The sequence below is a fragment of the Rhinatrema bivittatum genome, chromosome 1 (genome assembly GCF_901001135.1).
Source record: "Rhinatrema bivittatum chromosome 1, aRhiBiv1.1, whole genome shotgun sequence".
Classification (NCBI taxonomy): Eukaryota; Metazoa; Chordata; class Amphibia; order Gymnophiona; family Rhinatrematidae; genus Rhinatrema; species Rhinatrema bivittatum.
Genome location: NC_042615.1, coordinates 704,457,654 through 704,481,228, shown reverse-complemented (window position 1 = coordinate 704,481,228; position 23,575 = coordinate 704,457,654). Strand labels below are relative to the sequence as shown.

General features: G+C 43.3%; 1 protein-coding gene across 2 annotated transcripts in view; it reads left to right on the top strand.

Moving 5' to 3' along the window:
- The window catches only part of SREK1 (splicing regulatory glutamic acid and lysine rich protein 1), a 323,133-nt gene that overhangs the window by 277,722 nt on the left and 21,836 nt on the right, over nucleotides 1-23,575 (top strand). The window contains exon 11 of one of the 2 annotated variants that reach the window (XM_029575998.1): nucleotides 8,437-8,578. In XM_029575998.1, the coding sequence (XP_029431858.1) occupies nucleotides 8,437-8,578 (142 nt within the window). Of the gene's footprint in view, nucleotides 1-8,433; nucleotides 8,579-23,575 lie in introns of both variants that reach the window. The other variant, XM_029575991.1, reaches the window with a different exon arrangement.

Below are 23,575 nucleotides of genomic sequence, written 5' to 3'. Positions count from 1 at the left end.
AGTCTGGTTCCACCCTGGTTAAGGTGGAGCCCATCCCTTCGGAAGAGACTCCCTCTTCCCCAAAAGGTTCCCCAGTTCCTAACAAAACTGAATCCCTCTTCCTTGCACCATCGTCTCATCCACGCATTGAGACTCCGGAGCTCTGCCTGCCTCTGGTGACCTGCGCGTGGAACAGGGAGCATTTCAGAGAATGCTACCCTGGAGGTTCTGGATTTAATCTTAGTTAGTCAAATTAGTCAGTCACACATGTATCCACAATGCTTTCCGAGGAGAATACTGAAGAGCTGCACTTCCTGCTGGGGTATATGTACTAGGGGCTGACGAAAGATTGAAATCTGATCCATCTTCAACTGCTATCAGGAGTACACTATACCCATTGGTCCTGAGTCCATCTGTCTACACTAAGGAAAACGAAATTATCAGATAAGTAATTTCTCCATTACATCAACATTTCAAGGTTTTATCAACTTCTTTTCAACATGTTTGTTTTTTCATTTAATTTCTAGCTCACTTGGTTTCTTTCTGTAAATGTCATGACATTGAAGTATGACTGTTGCTTCAAGTTGTTTTTCAGACTCAGGCACAAAGGTGGCCATTACAGACAATCAACAGTTTTATTGCTGGCATTGAGGAAAGTGCCTCAAACTGGCAAGTGGGGAGCTGGTGTTGGGTTGTATGTGAAAATGTGTATGCTTATCTGCCTGAAGTGAAAGAATTGTAACTGGGCAGATTGGATGGGCCAATGTAGTCTTTTTCTGTCATTTATTGCAAGGGTCTCCAAACTGTGGGCTGAATCCAGCCCATTCAGCTCATTCTTCCAGCCTGCAATCAGGCTTTTCTTTTTTAATTTTGTCAAAAAAGCAATGCAGAAGTCCCTCCTCCCCCCCTCTGACTCTTTCATTAGAGAGGGTGGTACTGCATAGGCATGGTATTAGGGCAGGAAGGAGGAAGACTGTAGCAGTGATCAGACCACAAAATCCAACAAATGTCATGTCCTTGCATCCTGTATCCTTCCTTTCTGCCACCATCCTACTGTTGCCAAGTAGATGTAGCGAGATCCGGCCACAAAAAACCCCCACTTCAGCCCATTGTCTTCTCCATCCTCCCTCTCTGCCACCATCTTCATCATACCACTGCTGCTGGGGCCAAGCAGCTGTAGCAGGGAGCAGGCCACAAAATAAAAAAAAATTAAAGGAATCAAGTATGTTAATGAGGGAATGGGGAGGCAGATAGGGTCAGGTGTGCTAGTAGGGGAAGGGGGAAGTAAAGATCACAAGGAATCTAGGTATGCTGGTGGAGGAAGACAGAAAGGAAATGCAGGTGAGGGATGGGGGACATGTTGAGGCAGATGGGAAAGGAGTAAATGAGTGAGAGGGAAGAGCTGAGTGGCAAGGAAAGGAGAGGGGATTAGGGTGAATGAGAGCAGAAGGAGTGAAGGGGAAGGAAAGGAATGTAGGGGGAGAGTGGGAAGGGAATGAATGAGTGGTAAGTAAAGGGAGGAATGGGGGAGTAGGGTGAATGAGGGAGGCAAAGTGTGAGGAATGGGAGTGAAGGAGTGAAGTGAATGAAAGGTAAGAGGAGGGAAGGGGAGGAGGAAGGGGAATGGGGTGAGCAAGAGGGAATGGAATGAATGAAAGAATTGAGGGGGATAGAATGTGAAGGGTGGGGAAGGGATGTGCCACACACACATCCCTCTGGGGGGGACAGATGCAGGGGATGGGGGAAGCCAGGGAATAGGGTTGCCAACTTCTGAGAAATCCAGAAATATTATTGGCCTGTTGCTTGCCACCCCCCAGGAACCATGTTTCCTTCTTTTCCTGCCATTTCAAATTAGCCAAAGAGCCAGATATGTTTCCATTCACTAAACTCCAAGGGGGAGCCCTCCCCCACCCCATATCCTGCTCCTCTTGATGATTTGAAATTCTTTATGCAGCCCTTCCCTTAAAACAGAGCTTTCCAAACTTTTCATGTTGGTGACACACTTTTTAGACAAACATAATTTCACGACACAGTAATTCAGTCTACCAGAAAACCAGAAGTTAAAGGTTAAACGAACAAAATGTATTTCGACAATTTATGTATGTTTCCTTAAATATAAACATAAATAAAATGTTTCCTGACACAATCTATCTCATATTAAATATTTGCGGGCTTCCACTTCCTCCATGCTGTACATTGCGAGATCGGCATAAAGAAAGTGCTACTCTTGCAAATTCCCAAAGATAACATATGACAATCACTAAAAAGTAATTTTTTTTTACTTTTGCTGTCTGATCTTAGTTTTCTAATCGGTTGGTCACAGGCTATTTTTTCCACCTTCCTTTCTTGTTTTTTTGCCAATTCCTTTTACAGGGTCTTTTTTTTCTATTTCTTTTCTCTCCATCTGTCGTCTTCCCTCAAATACACAAACAGGTTCTCATTCTCACACGCTGTCTATTTCACACATACACACACATAGGCTCTCACACTCACATGCAGTCTCACGCATCCACAGCTCTCACACTCACATGCTCTCTCTCATACATACATACACACACACTGTCTCTCTCGTGCACATGCTGTCTCACTCTCACTCCCATATGCTCTCTTGCTCAAGCACAGTCTCACTGTCACATGCTGTCCCTCTGTTCAGGTTGCCGATGGATGGGCTCTGCAGCGGCCCTGATCTTCTCTGGCCATGACGTGGGATCCACAGCGGCCCTGCTAGCTGGTTTCCTCCTCTTCTCGGGCTGCCGCAACGTGGGATCCGCAGTGGCCCTGCTATCAGGTTTCCTCCTCTTCTTGGGCCACCGCAACGTGGGATCCGCAGCGGCCCTGCTATCGGGTTCCTCCTCTTCTCGGGCCGCCGTGACGTGGGATCCGCAGCAACCGTGCTATCGGGTTTCCTCCTCTTCTCGGGCCACTGTGACGTAGGATATGTGGCGGCCCATTAATGCTGCTCTTCTGTACGCAGCAGATGCTCCTCCTCCTTCCTGCCCATGCGGCTCTGGCAACGTTTTTCTTCCGGGGCTGCGCAGGCTGGAAGGAGGGAGGAGTGAACCTGACCCTTTTCTTCGGGCTGTGGTGAAGTAAGCTCCACCACGGCCCCGTCGATCTTCCGGCTGTAGTTCCCTGCTTCCGCCGGCCCTGCAGCCCTGTGGGCCGGGTGACACATCTCCACACTGCAGGCGACACACTAATGTGTTGCGACACATACTTTGGAAAACTGTTCTAGAACAAGAGGTCATGAGATGAGGGTGAAAGGAGGTAGACTCAGGAGTAATCCTAAGAAATACTTTTTTACATAGAAGGTGGTGGATGCATGGAACGGCCTTCCAGTGGAGGTGGTAGAGGGAAAAGCAGTATCTGAATTCAAGAAAGCATTGGGTAAACACAGGGGTCTCTGATAGAGTGGAGTTTCATATGATCCCTCAAACACATCTATGCATGAGGCAAGCACAATGGCATTTAAAAATCCTGTGGAATCAATACAATCGGCCATTATCTGTCAGCATACAGATAATCAAATCTCTGGTATGATCTCTTCAGTGGTGAGTATGACTGTCCATTCCAGCAACAAGATCAAGAAAAAGTTGTAACTATGGATGCATCCTTACAAAGCTGGAGAGTCCTTCTCAATTTGTTCTCAAGGAAATTGAAAAAAATCCAGATTTGAAATGCCACATAAACCAATTAAATCAAGGGAAATATTCAAAGCCCTATTTGGTGTTCAAGACAGGGATAAATAGTTCAGTAGTATAAATATGGATAGACAATTGTCACCATGTATTATATAAACAAACAGAGGCAAAAGATCTTCAAATCTTTGTAGGGATGTATGTAGAATTTGGAGCTAGGCAAAATCAAGGCAGATAGAGCTTTTAATGATATATCTACCATTCAAATCCAATATCCTAATTGTTACTTAAGCCGATTACTCCAATCTCACAAGTGATCTCTATAGCCCAACACAGTTTACTGTCTTTTCCATATCTGGGGAACTCTAGACATAGACCTTTTGCAACCCTGTCCAACCACAAACTGCTGGGTCTACTGCTCAAAAAGGCCAGCTTTGGAAGCTATAGCAAGGGACATATTTGCAGTACAATGGACAAATCAGTTTTTGTTTGTGTTCCTTCCAGTGCCTCTAATTTCCAAAACCATTGTAAAATTAAAGGATAAGGGAAGAACGATTCTTATAGTCCCATTTTCGCCACACCAAATATACTTTCTATGGCTTCAGAGATTAGCAACAGTTCCTTGATATGTCTTTGAATGTTTCCAACATTATTGACTCAGGAAAATGGCTCCGTAATCCATTTCACTCTGTATATCTTAGTTCTCACATCTTGGATATTGAAAGCCAGATAGTTCAGAATTTACCTTTTCCAGGTGATGTGAGAGAAGTATTTCTCATGAAAGCTGGCTTCTAGGAGATTTTATAATTTTAAATGTAAGAGTTCACTACTTGGTGTGTAACCAAAAGTGCAGATCCATTTACATGTTCTGTTTTAGATTTGCTTCAGCATTTCTTTAGCCTTTCACAGACTGGCTTAAAATTGAATTCAATAAGAGTATATTTAAGTGCAATTTCAGCATTCAGTGATAGACTTGAAGGCCACTTTATTTCACAGCACCTCATGGTCACAAGGTTTGAGGTCTTCTACTGAGGCACTCACCGTTTTAAGCAAAAAAAAAAAGGAAACACAATAAGACCTCTTTAAGGAACTCCCAAATACCTGTCATGGAAATTCTTATTTCTAATTGCATTCACCTCGGCTCACAGAGTAAATGAACTCCAAGCATTGGTGGTTCATTATCCTTATTTGCAGATATTCAAGAACATAGTGATTCTAAGAACACATACTAAGTTTCTTCTGAAAGTGGTGTCTCAATTCCATCTCAACAATTCATTGTCTGCCAGGTTTTGTTCCAAAATCACACACTTCAAGAGCAAAACAAACCCTCCATTTCTTAGACTATAGAAGAGCATTGCTTTTTAATTTAGAAAACACAATCAAAAAATATTTGCAATTGTTTCTTATGGTATATCAACAGTAGGTTGCCCAGTAAAGAAACTAACCTTGTCTGCATGATTTTCAAATTATATTCCCCACTGATGGGACTTACAGGAAATAAAGTAATGTTCAAGATTAAAGTATGTAAGATAAGTGATCTCTGTATCATCTTGATTCAGTATCAGTACTAGAAATCTGCAAAGCAGCAACTTGGTCGCCCATTCATACATTTGTTAAATAATACTGTCTTCAAGGAAAAGTCCTGAAGAGAGATTAATCACGGACAAGTATTGTTAAAAAGCTTATTCGATTAACCTTCAACTCTCCCAACTTCCAGCTTTTTCGGGTTGTAATCAATTATATTCTTTTTGAGCATAGTTTATTGCTTAATGCAATACTTAACTATGGGAATCCCCACTTGTGTGACTGGATTTGTCCAGCTTGTCCACAGAGAAAACAGAGTTGCTTACCTGTGACAGGTGTTTTTCACAGACAGTAGGACAACCCAGCACAGAATCCCACCCAATTCTCCTTAGAGCTGAGGTTTTTTTTCATTTAGCTAGGTAACATTGAGAGAGGATTTGTGTGGCGGCAGTAGGGTAAGAATTCCCAAGCATTCATTTTTCGGACTTTCTGAGCTATGAAAGAAATAGTCCAACTTAACATCGATCAGTAACATCACCCACTTGTGTGGCTGGTATTTCTTACTATCCAAACAGAGAATACCTGTTACAGGTAAGCAATTTTGCTATCTCTCTTCAAAGCCCTCTCTGCAACAGGATGATCTGGGGACCAGTGTAGTGGATTATCTTGAACCAGTGACCACCGGATGATATGGGTCAGTATTAGGATGCAAGTGATGGTTTATTCTAAGGCAAGCATCCTAGACTTCAGGAAAATTAACTTTCTTAAAATGGGGGAGTACTTCAAGGATGGATGGGAAAATCTAGGGTAAACAGAAGAGCAGTGAGAAAAACTAAAAGGAGATATAAGGACAACTAATCTTTTTGTTAGGAACGTAAATGGAAAAGAGACAGTTATGGTTTAAAGTAGTAGCTGAAAAGGTAAGGGAGAAAAGGTTAGTATTCATAAACTGCAAGTGATCGCAGAAAGAGGAAGACGGGTAACAATATGTGGAAAAATTAAGAGAAGCTGGGAAAGTAGTCGGTGAAAATACAAATAGAAAAAAATAGCAAATACAGTAATACCGGGTGACATATATATATATATATATATATATATATATCTCGACACCTGAATGGCACAATGGCAGTTTTGTACTGTCTTCTATCATCTATATATATATGATAGAAGATAGTACAAATCTGCCATTGTGCCACAGTGAACATTTTAGATAGATATAGATGATAGAAGACAGTACAAAAGTGCCATTGTGAGATTCAGGTGAAGGGGAGGAATGTGAGGAGGCTGATGAAGAAAAAGCAAAATTGCTTAACAAATATTTGATTGGTGTTCACTGTGGAAGGGTCTATAGCAGGACCACATAAACACAAATAAGATTGGAAGTGAGGTAAACCTCAGTCATTTTTCAGAATAGTGTGTTCATGAGGAGGTAACTAAAGTTAAAGTAGATAACACAGTGGGGCTGGATGGGATATATCAAAAGGAACTTAGAGATGTCCTGGCAGCTCCACTGGCTGGACTTTACAATGTTTCTTTAGAGTCTGGAGTAGTTTTAGTGGACTAGAAAAAGGGTCAGTGTGGTTCCTATTCATAAAAGTGGAAGTAAGGAAGAGGCTGGGAATTAGACCAGCTAGTCTGACTCTGAGATGAGCAAACTAATGGAATCGCTACTAAAACTGAAGAGTGCAATTTTTGGAATCCAATGGATTGCAAGATCAGAGGCAGCATAAATCTTGTCAGACGAATCTGATCAATTTCTTTGATTGGGTGACCAGAGAGTTGGATCAAGGAAGAGCGCTAGATGGTAGTGTACTTTGATTTCATCAAGGCTTTTGTCACTGTTCCACACAGAAAACTTATAAATAAATTCTGCTTGCTTGGTATGGATCCTAGAGTAACTGATTGGGTTAGAAACTGGCTGAGTGGGAGACAACAAAGGGTAGTAATAAATGGAGTTTTCTCAGAGGGAGGGGGTTGTTACTAGCTGAGTGCCTCAGGGATTGGTCTTTGGACCGGTTCTTTTCAACATTTTTGTGAGCAACATAACACAAGGGTTGTTGGGAAAGGTTTGTATTTTTGCTGATGAAACCAAAATCTGTAATACAGTGGACAACCAGGAAGAAGTGGAAAACATGAGGAGGGATCTAGCGAAGCTCAAGAAATAATCTAAGGTCTGACAGCTAAGATTTAATGCTAAAAAAAAGAAATTCAGAGTAATGCATTTAAGGTGCAAAAACCCAAGCGAAAAGGTACAGTATTGGAGATGAAATTCATCTAAGCAGAAAGGAAGAGCAGGATCTGCGGTAATTGTATCTGATGATCTTAAGTTGGCCAAACAGGTGGATAAAGTGACTGTTAAAGCTTGGCTGCATAGGGAGAGGAATGGTCAGTAGAAACAGGGAGGTGATATTGTTCCTGTGTAGGCCTTTGTGAGACCTCACTTGGAATACTGTGTAAAATTCTGGGGACCGCAACTTTAAAAGGATATAAACAGGAAGGAGTCGATCCAGAGGGTGGCTATTAAAATGGTCAGTGGTCTTCATTTTAAAGCATATGGGGATAGACTTAAAGATCTAAACATGTATACCCTAAAGGAAAGGCGAGATAGGGGAGAGAGACATTAAAATATCTCAAAAGTTTCCGTGCACAGGAGATAAGCATTTTTCAATGGAAAGGAGGCTCTAAAACGAGGGGTCATAAGATGAGGTTGAAAAGGGGTACACTTAGGGTGGTGGATATGTGGCACAGCCTCCTAGAGGAAGTGGTGGGAAAAAAAACAGTATCTGAGTTCAAGAAAGCATGTGATAAATACAGGGGACCTCTAGGAAGTATTGAGAATTATAATGCTAAATTGATTGGATGGATGGGCAGACTGGATTTATCTTTTTCTGCTATCATGTTTCTAGGAGGAAAGTGCCTTCTGCATCTGAGGAACCTTCCTTCCCAGGTTTTGTACAAATGTTGGCTAAGGCTCAAAGGAGAACCCAGGCTACCTTTACTTGGTCTCTTGAAGTACCTTGACACCTGAATGAGTTAGTAGCATCACCTATCCACCCTCTCTTCCAGGATATACATAACATGATGTGGGAAAAATCTACACATGAAGTATCATATCCAGATACCTATCTGATTCTGTATTCCTCTACATGCACACTGAGACATATTGACAATGACTGTAGGGCCTGTACTTCATGTCTGGTTAAGTGCCAACCATGTAAAAGCTGCAACTTTAACCAATAACTTACTGTAAAGTTGGAAAAACCTAGCTAATGTATAAATTATATCTTTCTAGCAGAAATAAAAAAGAGAAAAAGAAAGAAAAAGAGAAGGAACAAAGCAGTGAAAGAAAAGAGAGGGAGCAATCAAGATCCAAGAAAAAGAGTAGCAAAGAGAAAGATATAAAAGATAAGATAGAAAAGAACGATACTTCATTAAAGGTAAGCTGTCATGTGGGAAAGTCATTTGGAAAATTTGGTGGTTGTTTGCAGATGCCATTTACTTTGTTTTAAATGTAAGAGGGTAAGAAAAAGTGAGGAATGAAATGTTTCAGTATTTTGTTTCATTCTCCAGTACAAATGAAAGCTTTTGTCAGCTATTGAAATTATTGCAATAATCATATCTCAGTTCCATATCAGCCCGATTGGTGAGGTGTGCTTCCTGGGGCTGATGACTAATAGCTATGAGATTTTCTTGCTTGTAGGTAAAAAGCTGAAGGCTTGTCAGAATTCAGGACTTACATAAACTCCAACCTCATGTATAATAAAAGGTATCACAACCTGCAAAGTTTTTTGTTCAAGACCACCACTGGTACTGGAACTCTGCAGTTGAGGTTAAAAACACAAAACCTACTGCTATTCTGTTTGGTCCTGATGTAATAAGATGTGAGCTAAAAATAAATAAATAAAAAATAAGTGTGCTTTCTTTACTTATGCACTAAAATAAGTTCACTCCCAATTTAGTAAACTCATGTTATGTTAATGCATCAGGAATTTAAAAAAACAAAAAAAGTTTACTTGAAAATGTGTGCACAAAATCATGCATACGGAAACAAATGTGCAAACAAAATTTAGCATACGGAAACATGATTTCTGCATATAAAAGTTATGCCCCTAAAACCTGTGCACACAAAACATGAATTAGGAGCATAAAAGTTGTGCCTATCTACGATACAGCATTTGTGTATTTAAGTGGTTCTGCTAATATTTTATAAATGGCAGGAGCTCTACGCAAGGATGTTCTCAAGAATTTGGTGGATGTGACCTGCCTGGGTAGTGAGCTCTTTGGAGAAAATCTCAGAGAAACAATGACTCAAACAAATAGCAATTTGCATTGCAGTCTCTCTCCACAAGACCAGAACAGCAGGCTTCTGCAAGGTTTACCTTCTATACTTTGAAAAGACCATATTTCCAAAGACGCCTCTTCCAGCAATTCCAGTAATACTGGATGCCGTGTCTCCTTCTGTAACAATTTCTGACTCACACTTGACAGCAGGAACACTGTCAACCAAAAGCGGTGCAACAGGCCCAGTCTAATCATGGGCCAGATTCTTGACCGACCTTCAGACCTAGCTACTATCCTCTCCAGTAGAGGGAGGAATCCATCACCACTTGGAAAAATGGTGCAAGATCATCAGAGATTGCTGGGTTCTCAAGATTGTGGAGTCTGGCTAACGTTTGCCTTTCTCCCGACTTCCCATGCTTCCTCATCACTCAGCCTTCAATCCAGCTTGGTCTCGCTCAACGCAGCTTCACCAGGAGGTTGGCTCGCTCACTCGAACAGCAGGCAATGGAACAGGTTGTTCCCCATCTCCATAGTCAAGTGTTCTATCCTGCTGTTTTCTCATCCCTAAGAAATCTGGGGGCTGAGACCAATCTTAGATTTAAGAAGTCTCAACAAGCATATACTCCAGGAGAAATTCAAAATTAATTCCCTTTCACATAATCCTCTTCTTCATCCAGAAAGGGGAGTAGATATGTGTTCTGAATCTAAAAGATGCTTATGCTCACACTTCTATCCATCCCTCCCAATGGCAATACCTGCCCTTTTTTGTGGATTCTTTTCACTGTTCATACAAAATGCTCCCCTTCAGCCTCTTGGCTGCACCGAGGGCCTTCATCAGATGCCTAGCCATAATAGCAGTCCATCTTTGCTGTCAGGGCATCTAAGTCTTCCCTTACCTGCACAAATGGCTTGTGATGGCGAACTCCCAAGAGAATGTTCTAAGCTCCCTGAAGATCTCCATATATCTTCTACGGTCACTCAGCTTCCTTGTGAATTTCAAGAAATTGACTCTGATTCCCTCCCAGAAAATCATGTTCCTTCCATTAGATTGATCATAAACGCTCTGAGCAATGGCTTACAGACTGCCGAATATAAATTAGTCAGCTGCCAGAGAGGTGCTGTTTGTTCCTGGTCACATGACAGCAGCAATTGACGTAGTATTGCTGACCGACCTGCACATCTAAAATAGTGCCTTCATTTCCAATGGGACCAGCTAACTCAGTCCATAAAAATGAAAGTGGAGATTTCATCAGAAATTAAACAGCTATAGTTATTTTGATTTTGTTCCTTTTTATTAGGCTGTTCTTAAGTTATTGTTCAGAATGCTAAGCCAAGGTCTGCTGTACTTAGTCTGGATGTACCACAAGGATCGGCCCTATTAGCGATTTTATTTCGACATGTTCCCTCTGTGACAACTGCTTTTGAATTTAGAAGTGGGTTATTAGTCTTTCTAAAATAAGAACATAAGAAATTGCCATACCGAGTCAGACCCAAGGGTCCATCAATCCCAGCATCTTGTTTCCAACAGTGGCCAATCCAGGATATAAGTACCTGGCATGTACCCAAACACTAAGTAGATCCCTTGCTACTGATCAGTAATAGCAGTGGTTATTCTCTAAGACAACTTGATTAATAGCAGTTAATGGACTTCTCTTCCATGATCTTCGCCAAACATGGATTCAGTGTCCTTATCCAATACCTGCCAGACACTATTATTATCCCAGGACAAGCAGGATGCTAGTCCTCACATATGGGTGACGTCACTGACTGAGCCCTATTGCGGGAAAAACTTCTGTCAAAGTTTCTAGAAACTTTTGACTGGCAGCCTGAGGCTACTGAATATGCCCAGCGTGCCATGATATTCTGTGCCACAGGGGTCTCACTCCAGTCTTCATTTTTCCGCGCTGCCCTCAGCATCGCGGTGACAGGAGCCCTGTGAGATCTTCTCACTAACTTTGACTGAAAAAGTCACTTTTTTTCTTTTTTCCCCATTTGGGGTCTCACAAAATCTCATTTGTCACCGGACGATGACAAAAACAATTATTTGGATTTTTCTCTTTTCAAGATTTCTCTTCTCTTCTCAGAGATTTTCTATCAGCTGTCGATAGAGACATGGCTTCGGGCTTCAAAAAATGCCCGGTCTGTAACCGGACCATGTCTATAACCGATCACATCTCGAATGTGCAATCTGTTTAGGAGAGAAACATGAAATTTCTTCATGTGTACAATGCCAGGAAATGACCCCGAAAGGCAGAAAGCTGAGGCAAGAGAAAATGTCACAGCTTTTCCACCTCCAATCAGTGCCTTCACCGTCTACTTCGACGAAATCTTCACCAACAGGGGTCACTAAGAAAATTCTTCTTAAAAAAATGGCGAATCGAGGGATCCGGCGATGCTCCATCACCATTACCGTCGACATCATCGACCAGGTCAGTATCGAAATCGAGGCCTAAACACAAGCACCGACGTCATCGATCCTCGGAGTCTCCATCGCTCCCTCCCCCGGGGAAACAGACTGCTAAACGGCATAGGTCATCTGAACCTCCGCTGACCTCCGTATCCTCTATTCCCTTGCCGACACCGTCTATATCGACGTCTGCATCGACATCCCAGATACCATCGACGCCAGACTTAATCAGCCTAATCAGACAGATGGTGGTAGAAGCCTTCCAGGCACAAGTTCTGGTGTCATCGCCCAATGGCGGCGCTCGAGCCGATGCAGACGGGTGCGCCGGTGCCGGCGGTCCGCCGATGCCGGAGGGCGCATTGCCACCTCCAACCATGCCGATGGTTCCGCTGATGCCAATGATGCCATCGACATCAACCTCGATGCCGCAGACTTCAGTGGCATCGGAGACATCGATGTAGATTCCTTTTTCGACTGCACAAGCTCCATCGATGCTACAACCTTCGATGCCACTGATGCCTTCGGTGACCGTTCCAATCTCGATGTTCTCTTATCTCCATACATCGACTTGGACCGTTCCTTCTACTTCACAGCTGAAGCCGGTTTACATGACTGCACCCACCTTACCTCCTCCTCACAAGGCATCGGCATAGAGACTTAAATCATCAAAAAAATTAAGACATTCGATGCCAAAACACCCACCTGCATCTTCTGAAGCTTCAAGTGCAGAAGCAGCATTGCATGGTATCCTGACAAAAAGGTACCAAGAATGACTTGCTTCCTTGCCTGCTAATCCAGTGGAGGAGGACGTAGAGGATGTTGTGTCTGAACACCCTCTACCTGGACCCTCAGGTGTACCTACGATTCCTAGGACTACACCTACTCACCAACCTTCTGGATATGACACTTGGTCAGACACTTCATCAGAGGTCTCATCAGAGGACTTCATGTCTGATCCCTCCCCACCTCAACCCAGAAAACAATCACCTCCAGAGGATTTCTCTTTTTCTACCTTTGTCCAAGAAATGGCGGATTCTATCCCATTCAATTTGCAGGCAGAAAAGGATGACAGACAGCAAACTCTGGAAATACTCCAGTTTGTAGATCCTCCCAAACACAATCTCGCAATTCCTATCCATGAAGTGCTCTTACAGTTACAACAACGCATCTGGGAACATCCCTGCACAGTTCCTGCAGTGAACAAAAGAGTGGATTCTACGTACCTAGTGCAATCAGCACCAGGTTATCAAAAACCACAACTGCCCCACCACTCTGTGGTCGTAGAGTCTGCGCAGAAGCGTTCCAGACGTACAAGAACCCATTCATCTATCCTGCCAGGCAAGGATAACAGATTTCTAGATCAAATGGGTCGGAAAATCTTTCAAGGAGCAATGCTGACCTCCAGGATCTCAGCATACCACCTCTACATGACCCAGTACCAGAGGAACCTCTGGAAACAGATGAAAGAGTTTGTGCCATCCCTGCCTGCACAATATCAAGAGGCAGCACAAAACATCATTAATAAGGGGTTAGACACAGGAAAACATGAAGTCCGCGCCACCTATGATGCCTATGAGACAGCTTCGAGAGTTGCTGCATCTGGCATTACTGCCAGAAGATGGGCCTGGCTCAAAGCTTCCGACTTAAGGCCAGAAGTGCAAGATAAGCTCGTCGACCTTCTTGCCTTGGGGATAATTTGTTTGGCACCAAGGTTCAAGATACAGTCGCACAACTACATGAACACACTGAGACCCTGCGACAATTATCTTCTCTTCCGCATGACCCATCAACACATACTAGCCGCAGGGCCCCACGAAGGGACACTAGGCGCCCATTCTATAAACAAAGGAGATATTATCCTCCTTCATCCAGACCGAGGCCTCCCAGGTCCCAACAGTGACCACAACAGAGGCAACAAAGAACAACTAGGCCTCAACCAGCTCCACAAACTGGACCTGCCACTGGTTTTTGAGATCATATCCAGAGAACAAGGCTTCTGCTCCAATCCTCGACCAACACTACCAGTGGGAGGAAGACTGTCCACTTTTTACAATGCTTGGACGTCAAGAACATCGGACCAATGGGTCCTCTCAATTATACACCGAGGATATCAACTCAACTTCATAACCATTCCTCAAGATTCTCCACCGAATTCCTCTCATCTCAGCAAAAATCATTTGCTTCACTTACAAACAGAATTATCCACCCTCCTGAAAGCCAGGGCTGTAGAGTTCGTGCCCCGGCTTCAGCAGGGCAGAGGATTCTATTCCCGTTATTTCCTCATTCCAAAGAAAACCGGAGGCCTATGACTAATCCTAGATCTCAGAAATCTCAACAAATTTCTAAAAAAAAGAAAAATTCAGGATGGTCTCTTTAGGCACCATGCTTCCCCTTCTTCAAGCAGGAGATTGGCTTTGTTCTCTGGATCTTCAAGGCGCCTACACTCACATTCCAATATTTCCTCCTCATCGCAAGTACCTGCGCTTCATGGTAGGTCATCAACATTTCCAATACAGAGTACTGCCATTTGGACTTGCCGCTGCTCCCAGAGTTTTCACAAAATGTCTGGCAGTAATAGCAGCCCACTTGCACAAGCAAGGTGTCCATGTCTTCCCATATCTAGATGACTGGCTCATCAGAAGTCAATCTCAAAAAGGGGCTCTGTTTTCTCTCAATCAGACAATTACTCTACTACACTCCACGGGTTTTCTCATCAATTACCAAAAGTCCCATCTTACTCCATCTCAACTACTCCAATTCATAGGAGCAGAACTGAACACCATCCTTGCAAGAGCCTTTCTACCCGAAGATCGGGCAGAAACACTATCTTCATTAGCAAACTCGATTCACTCCGGACATCTGGCAACAGCCCATCAATTTCTAACCTTACTAGGCCATATGGCCTCCACAGTTCATGTCACTCCTATGGCACGGCTTGCCATGAGGGTTACCCAATGGACTCTAAGGTCACAATGGATACAAGCCATTCAACCGCTTCATTATCCAATTCAAGTAACCCACCCGCTAAGATCATCTCTACTTTGGTGGGTGAACATGGGCAACTTGCGCAAGGGCCTAACCTTCCAGCAACCAGTCCCACAAATAACGTTAACTACAGATGCATCCACCTTGGGTTGGGGAGCTCACATACACAATCTCCAAACCCAAGGCACTTGGACAAAACTCGAAGCGACTTATCAAATAAATTTTCTGGAGCTTCGAGCTATACGTTATGCGCTACATGCATTCAAGGACTGCCTTTCACACAAGACTGTTCTCATCCAAACAGACAACACAGTGGCCATGTGGTACATCAACAAAAAGGGAGGTACGGGCTCGTATCTCCTCTGTCAAGAAGCTGCACAGATCTGGGACTGGGCCCTGAAACACTCAATGTTCCTCTGGGCCACTTATCTGGCAGGCATTCACAATGTAGTGGCGGATCGACTCAGTCGTCAATTCCAACCACACGAATGGTCCCTGGATCCCTCAGTAGCGACCAGGATATTCCAACGTTGGGGATAACCAACAATAGACCTCTTTGCGTCACATCTGAATCACAAAGTGGACAATTTCTGTTTTCTACGCACAAACAAGACCCAGTCAACCAAGGACGCCTTTGCTCGTCCTTGTAACTCAGGCCTACTATACGCGTATCCTCCGATACCTCTCATAACCAAGACTCTAGTGAAGCTTCAGCAGGACAAAGGGTCCATGATATTCATAGCCCCGTATTGTCCTCGGCAAGTGTGGTTTCCCATACTCCTAGACCTCTCAGTCAGAGATCCAATTCGTCTGGGAGTAGCTCCCACTCTCATAACTCAGGATCAGGGTCGGTTGCGCCATCCCAACCTTCAATCCCTATCCCTGACAGCATGGATGTTGAAAGCTTGATTTTACAACCTCTCGATCTTTCAACCAATGTATCTCAAGTGCTTCTAGCTTCATGTAAACCTTCCACACGAAAGAATTACTCTTCCAAATGGAAAAGATTTACTATATGGTGCAGACAAAAGAATATAGACCCTTTCACCTGCCACATAACCTCTCTGTTAGACTACTTATACCATCTATCAGAATCTTGTCTCCAGACTTCATCTGTAAGAGTCCATTTAAGTGCAATCTCAGCTTACCATACTAAGATAGGAGATGCACCAATATCCACACAACCTCTTGTCAGCAGGTTTATGAGAGGTTTAACTCGCCTTAAACCACCAATTCGGCCATCAGTCACAGAATGGAACCTCAATTTGGTATTAACAAGACTCGTGCGTTCTCCTTTCGAACCCATAAATTCTTGTGATCTTAAATTTCTCACATGGAAGACTATCTTCCTCATAGCTATTACATCAGCTAGAAGGGTTAGTGAGTTACAAGCACTTGTCACGTACGCACCCTTTACAAAGTTCCTACATGACAGAGTGGTTCTTCGTACACATCCAAAATTCCTCCCTAAAATAGTTACGGAATTCCACTTGAACCAATCCATAGTTTTACCCACATTCTTTCCAAGGCCTCATTCGCACCAAGACGAACGGGCTTTACATACTTTGGACTGTAAGCGTGCACTATCTTTCTACTTAAACCGCACTGCAGTTCACAGAAAATTAAATCAACTCTTTGTTTCCTATGATCTGAACAAACCAGGGAAAGCAGTGGGTAAACATACTCTATCCAATTGGCTAGCAGATTGCATACAGTTTTGCTATGAAAAAGCATGCCTTCCTCTCCAAGGGCGAGTAAAGGCACATTCAATATGAGCAATGTCAACATCAATAGCACACTATCGTTCAGTGCCAATCCTTGACATATGTAAAGCAGCAACATGGAGTTCTCTTCATACCTTTGCAGCTCATTACTGTTTGGACAAAGAAGTACGACAAGATTCAGCCTATGGACAATTTGTCTTAAAGAACTTGTTTCCAGTTTAATCCCAACTCCTTCTACATCCAACCTGCTGTGATCTTCGGCTGATTCATTTTCCACAACTATACTTCACCATTGCTTCACTACAAAATGACTCAGCCTCTACCTTGCTAATCACCCATATGTGAGGACTAGCATCCTGCTTGTCCTGGGATAAAGCAAAATTGCTTACCTTGTAATAGGTGTTATCCCAGGACAGCAGGATGTAGTCCTCACGAAACCCACCCGCCACCCCACGGAGTTGGGTCTCATACCTTTTATTATTTTATTTTTTGCTAAAAGCTTATTGCTACATACGAGACTGGAGTGAGACCCCTGTGGCACAGAATATCATGGCACACTGGGCATGCTCAGTAGCCTCAGGCTGCCAGTCAAAAGTTTCTAGAAACTTTGACAGAAGTTTTTCCTGCAATAGGGCTCCGTCAGTGACGTCACCCATATGTGAGGACTACATCCTGCTGTCCTGGGATAACACCTATTACAAGGTAAGCAATTTTGCTGACATTATGAATGCACTAGGACAGGGGTCAGGAACCTTTTTGGCTGAGAGAGCCATAAACGCCACATATTTTAAAATGTAATTCCATGAGAGCCATACAATATGTTTAAAACTAAATACAAGTAAATGTGTGCATTTTATGTAAGATCACACTTTTAAAGTACAATAAGTCTCTGAAAATATTACACCAGGCCTTAAGACACCAATACATCTCCTATTAGGAAAACGGACCAAGTCAGGCTGCTATAGAGTCCTACACAGAAACTACACGCCAGCAGAAAACCTCACCTGAATCACGTGCTGTCCCTCACCTAACATAGAATAAAGAGACCAAAACGCATAACAAGAAGCATGCAGACAAAAACTGAATTGGAAACTGCAACAAGCCAGAGTCTCTGTATGCAGTGTAACAAAGGAAAAAAGAAACATCACACATCCTTATAAAACAAATCAAGAAATATAAAATCATCAGCAGTAAAACTGTACTAACAAAAAGAACATATTTCGAAACAGCTGATGAGTGGAATATCCAATAATTAAAAACTTATATAAAACATTTCCAGATACCAACAAAATATTTCAAAATAGCAGACACAAAGATCCAGTAATGAAAAATAATAAGGATACAAAAATTTTTTTGCTATGCATACCTGGGAACGTTTGATATCCAGGTGTCCTGAGATTGTTCTGAATTAGCAGGAGGTGGGGTGGTTTGCTTGGAACTTTCTCCTCTCTCAGTCACATACCAGCGCTCTCTCTCACACTGGCTCTCAATGACACACCTATACACACATGCTCTCAGTCACTCACATATACAAATGTTTTTTCTCTCTCACTTATATAGGCTCTTAATTACACATTTACACACATGCTGTCTATCTTTTCACGCTTACACACACACAGGCTTTCAATCACATAAATACATACTGTCTTTTTCTCTCACACACAGACTCTCATTCACATGCTTACAAACATGTCCTCTCTTTCTCTCATTTACACACAGGCTCTCAATCACATACTCACATGCTCCCTCACCTAAATCAGCTCTCAATCACACAGACACACATGGTCTCTCTCTCTCATTTAAACACAGGCTCTCAATCACATACTCACATGCTCCATCACCTAAACCAGCTGTCAATCAGACACAGACACACATGATCTCTCTCTTACTTATACACACAGGCTCTTAATCATACATACACATGATCTCTCTCACACACAAAGGATCTCAATCATACACACATACTCTTTCAAACAAACAGGTTTTCAATTACAAACTTACACATACAGGTTCCCAATGGTAAACTTACATTCATGCTCTCTCTCTCACAGGCAGGATCTCAATCACAGACATACTCTCTTTCACATATACAGGCTCTCAATCATTCACATACATGCAATCTCTCACTCACACACACAGGATCTCAAACACACATGCTTGCTCGCTCATTCATTCACTCTCTCTCTCCCCCTTCCCCCCCCCCCCCCCCCGGGAACTCGCGGCAGCAGCAGCAGCACCTCCCAACGCTAACCTCCTTCATTTTCAGCCCTCGCGGAGGCGAAGGCGGAGTCCCATCGGCCGCGGTTGAAGATTTTCATTTTCCTCCGAGCCGCGCTGCAGTCTTCTTCCCGTCGGACACTAGCGTGCCTGCGCGGGTCTTCCCGCGCAGGCACCCGATGCTCTCCACTTCCTCTTCCGGGCCGCGGGAAGAAGAGAGCATGCCGGTGCTCTCTTCTTCCCGCGGCCCGGAAGAGGAAGTGGAGAGCATCGGGTGCCTGCGCGGGAAGACCCGCGCAGGCACCCGATGACTCCAGCGCTGGCACCCGGCTGACACCCGATGACTCCCGCGCAGGCACCCGGATGACTCCAGTCGGCGTGCTCTCTTCTCCTCCCCCCCGCGGCCCGGAAGAGGAAGTGGTGAGCATCGGGTGCCTGCGCGGAAGAAGAGACCACGCTAGTGTGGTCTCTTCTTCCCGCGCAGGCACCCGATGCTCTCCACTTCCTCTTCCGGGCCGCGGGGGGGGGGGGGGGAGAAGAGAGCACGCCGGTGCCGCTGACTCCAGCTGTCCTGCCGCGTTCCGCCCGGGCTGACAGCATTTTAAGCCCGGGCGGCGGAGGACCAGGGAGCAGCTGGGTCAGCGGGGAACCGCGAAGTATGGCGACACTTGTCTGCGAGCCAGATGCAGCCCTCAAAAGAGCCATATCTGGCTCGCGAGCCATGGGTTCCCAACCCCTGCACTAGGATTTAAACTAATAACAGATAAACACACACACAGAGCCAGACACTCTCTTGATCTAACATTCATAAACATCAGCTATCTTGAAGATACAAACACAAGCTGTACACAAATCCCATGGTCAGATCACTTCCTTCTTCAATCTACATTAATACTCTCAAAAACAACAGAAATACTAAAAAAAAGGAAGCTATGGTCATTACATACCGCCCCCCATTTAATACCAAAACACTGAAAAACAAGATACAAGATGAACTTAAATCATTTAATTACCCTGACAGCAATACAGCAACAACAGCCTGGATCAACCTGACAAATAAATTAGCGGATAACATAAACCCCAAAAAAACCATATGCACAAAGGAATCGAAACAAAAAAACCCCTGGTATACCGAACACATAAAGGAAATGAAGCAAAAACTTAGGAAAAAAGAAAAATATTGGAAAAACAATAAAACAGCTGAATACCTGACTCAGTACCGAAAACAATTAGCATACTACAAAAAATCAATTCTCGAAGCTAAAAAGTTACTTTAGCACAAAGATAGAAAAATACATGAATAACTCAAGAACCCTATTCAAAATAGTCAGACTAACCAAAGATACTTTGAACTCCCCAGATAACTTACCTGAAAATAGAAGCAATGAAATAGCTCGATTTTTTTTTAGTGACAAAATCGAGAACCTATGAACCAAAATACCAAAGGCACCCAAACAAGAGAATAAAATGTGTAAAAGAGATGTGACACAATGGTCCAAATTTGATGAGATATCAAACCTTGAGGTCGAGAACATGCTTAGACAACTAAACCCCGCCCCACATAAAATAGATGCACTACTCATATCAGAACTAAAAAAGTTTCCTGACATCACCCCTACTTTGCGAATTATAAACTGTTCCCTAGAAGAAGGTTACATGCCCAGTATACTAAAAGGAGCAATTATCAAACCAATATTAAAGGAAAAAAAAACATGGACCCCCTAACACTAGCGAATTATAGGCCAGTCTCCAACCTACCACTGATTGCAAAATTAATTGAAAAAACTGTTCAATTTATTTTATTTTTTTATTTTGTTTTATATACCGGCAACCGTTTGCACATCGTGCCGGTTTACAGATAACTTACAACCAAAGGATATATAGGCAAAGCCTTTACAAGGAACAGTGTGTAACATAAACGCAGTAACATAGTAATTAACTAGAAAAGTAAGATAAATAAGGGGAGGGAGGGGTGGGGGTAGACGAGACAAAGGAAGGGGAGGGGGGGTGAGTGGATACATAAGGAGAAGCTATGTACAGGGGTACAAGGAACAATTGATGTGTACACAGGTTATATACAAAATTGTATAAGCGCAGAGGAACAATAATTGAGGTGGGAAAATGTATGCGGTTGTGCTGAGTAGCATTTTTTAGGTTTGTAGTTCCTTAGAGGGGGTGGGTGTTGGGTGTAGGTCCTGTGGGGGGGGTGTTGGCGAGAGATGGAGTTCGGGTAAGGGTGTTAGTAGGAGATGATGATGATTGGGGGTATGCTTGGAGGAAGAGCCAGGTTTTGAGTTTCTTTTTGAAAGTGGGTGTGGAGGTTTCTGTGCGTAGGTCAAGGGGCATGGAGTTCCAAAGGGAAGGGCCTGCGAGGGAGAGGGCCCTATTAGTGGTGGAGATGAGTCTTGTGAATTTTATAGAAGGGGGGATGAGGGTTCCACAGAGAGAGGAGCGAGTGGGTCTTGTGGAGGTACGAGGGAAGAAGGGTGGGTTTAGCCAGTTGTAATGTTCGTTAGTAATACTTTTGTGGATGAGGGTAAGGGTTTTGTTTCAAAAACAACTATCTGAGCACTTAGAAAATAACAATATCCTATACCCATCACAACATGACTTCCATAAGCACTATAGCACTGAAACTCTTTTATTTGCACTAACAGATAATATACTAAGAGGATTCGACAGTGGAAAACATTACATTCTGGTATTACTGGATTTATCAGCAGCATTTGACACAGTGAATCATGAAAAACTAATCAAAAGACTTGAAGAAATAGGACTATACGGTATCACAATCACATGGTTCAGGTCATATCTACCAACAGAATATTTCAAGTACAAATTAATAACACTCTATCTGAAAAAATAACCCTAAAAACAGGAGTTCCACAGGGATCGGCACTTTCAGCCACACTCTTTAACATATACCTACTTCCACTATGCCATCTCCTCGCAGAGCTAGGAATCACACATTACATTTACGCCAATGACATTCAATTAATCCTACCAGTAGAGGACACCATTGAAAAACGATAAGTTTAGCCATTATGTATCTTGACATAATAAAACTACTACTAAACCAAATGGAACTGGTAATTAACATCGATAAAACCGAATTCTTACACCTAGAAAGAGAGAATATAAACATTACGCAAACTCCAATAATACTCGACAGCAACCAAAAAATCGATTTAGCCGAGAAGGTACGCAACTTCAGTGTTATAATTGATACAGAGCTAAACCTCAAACAGCACATAAAGAAGGGTATGCTAAACTTATGGTACTTAGAAAACTAAAACCATTACTGTCTCTGCCAAACTTTCGCACTGTGCTTCAATCACTAATATTTGCAAGCACTGACTACTGTAATGCACTACTGCTTGGTTTACCTTACACTACGATAAGACCACTGCAAATATTACAAAACTCCGCAGCGAGAATTCTTACTGGAAAAAGCAAAAAAGATCACATCAGAGTTACACTAGCCAAACTGCATTGGCTACCCATCGAAGAAAGAGTTCAGTTCAAAGCAGTTTGCACAATACACAAATTGATTCACGACGAAAAAGCAGAATGGCTGAACGCAGCACTTCGAGTACACGTACCACATAGAAATTTAAGATCAGCAAACAAAGCTTTCTTAACCATTCCATCTGTAAAAACAGCAAGACTAACCCAGGTTAGGGAATATGCACTATCTCTGGCTGGTCCCAAATTATGGAACACTATGCCCCTCAATCTAAGACTCCAGAGAAATTATAAACTTTTCAAAACAAACCTCAAAACCTGGCTTTTCAAGCAAGCCTTTTACAAAGAGAACAGCGCAAACAAATAAGGAAGAGCAGGCATAGAGCACCCATCACATAATCTCCAGATACTTACCTGGAAATTATTTTTATCCCACAGATAATCAGTCAATAATCCGAAATGATGAAAATCAACCACATGTACTCTCCCATGAGATTTCCCATCGATAGCAGGGCTGAATTAGCCATGCTGTCATGGGATCTGTCGTTCAGGTCCGGGAGGTGGAGCTTTACCAAGCAGAGATTTAGATTTTAGCTCTCTGCGGCTGCGCGTGTGTTCCCGCGCAGGAAAGTAACAGATTCTCCTCAGTCTGTTCTTTCCGCGAGCAGGATCGCATGCAGGGCTGACTTTCTCCTCAGTGTTTATTATTTTTTCTCAGAAATGTAAAAAAAGTCGGGATTTAAACCCTGTACCTGTGGCAAGGTAATGTCGGTCACAGATAGCCATGACCGATGTTACTGATGCCTGGGGCCAGAGCACAATTTAAAAAATTGTGAATTTTGTGCCCGAATGTCCCCAAGAGCCCAAAAACAGCGGGCTTATAGGATACGGGAACTTTTCAATTTTTTGAAGCCATTGGAGGCTCATTCCTCGCCTGGCCCCTCGACAGCAATGGCTCCATCGCAAAAATGAACGTTGTCATGGGATCCTCAACCCTCTAGGCTTGGAGGTAAGGACTGGCCGAGATGACATAGGCCATCGGATCCGAGAGGATCGAGAGAGCCTCAACGATTGCAGGAAACTTCGGCGCCCACAACTTCGGCGCCCACAGTACCTTCTGCGCCCAAATCACCGTCAGCGCAGAAAACGACATCGGCACACAAGACATCCGCGCACAAGGCGCCGAAGACATCTGCGCGCATATCGCCGGACACTTCTGCGCACTTGGCGCCGGAAACAGCGGTGCCAAAGACATCTGTGCGCATGGCACCGAAGACTTATGCGCACAAGTCGCCATATGTGCACAATCTACCGAAAACATTGGCGCACATAGCGCCGAAGACATTGGATTACAC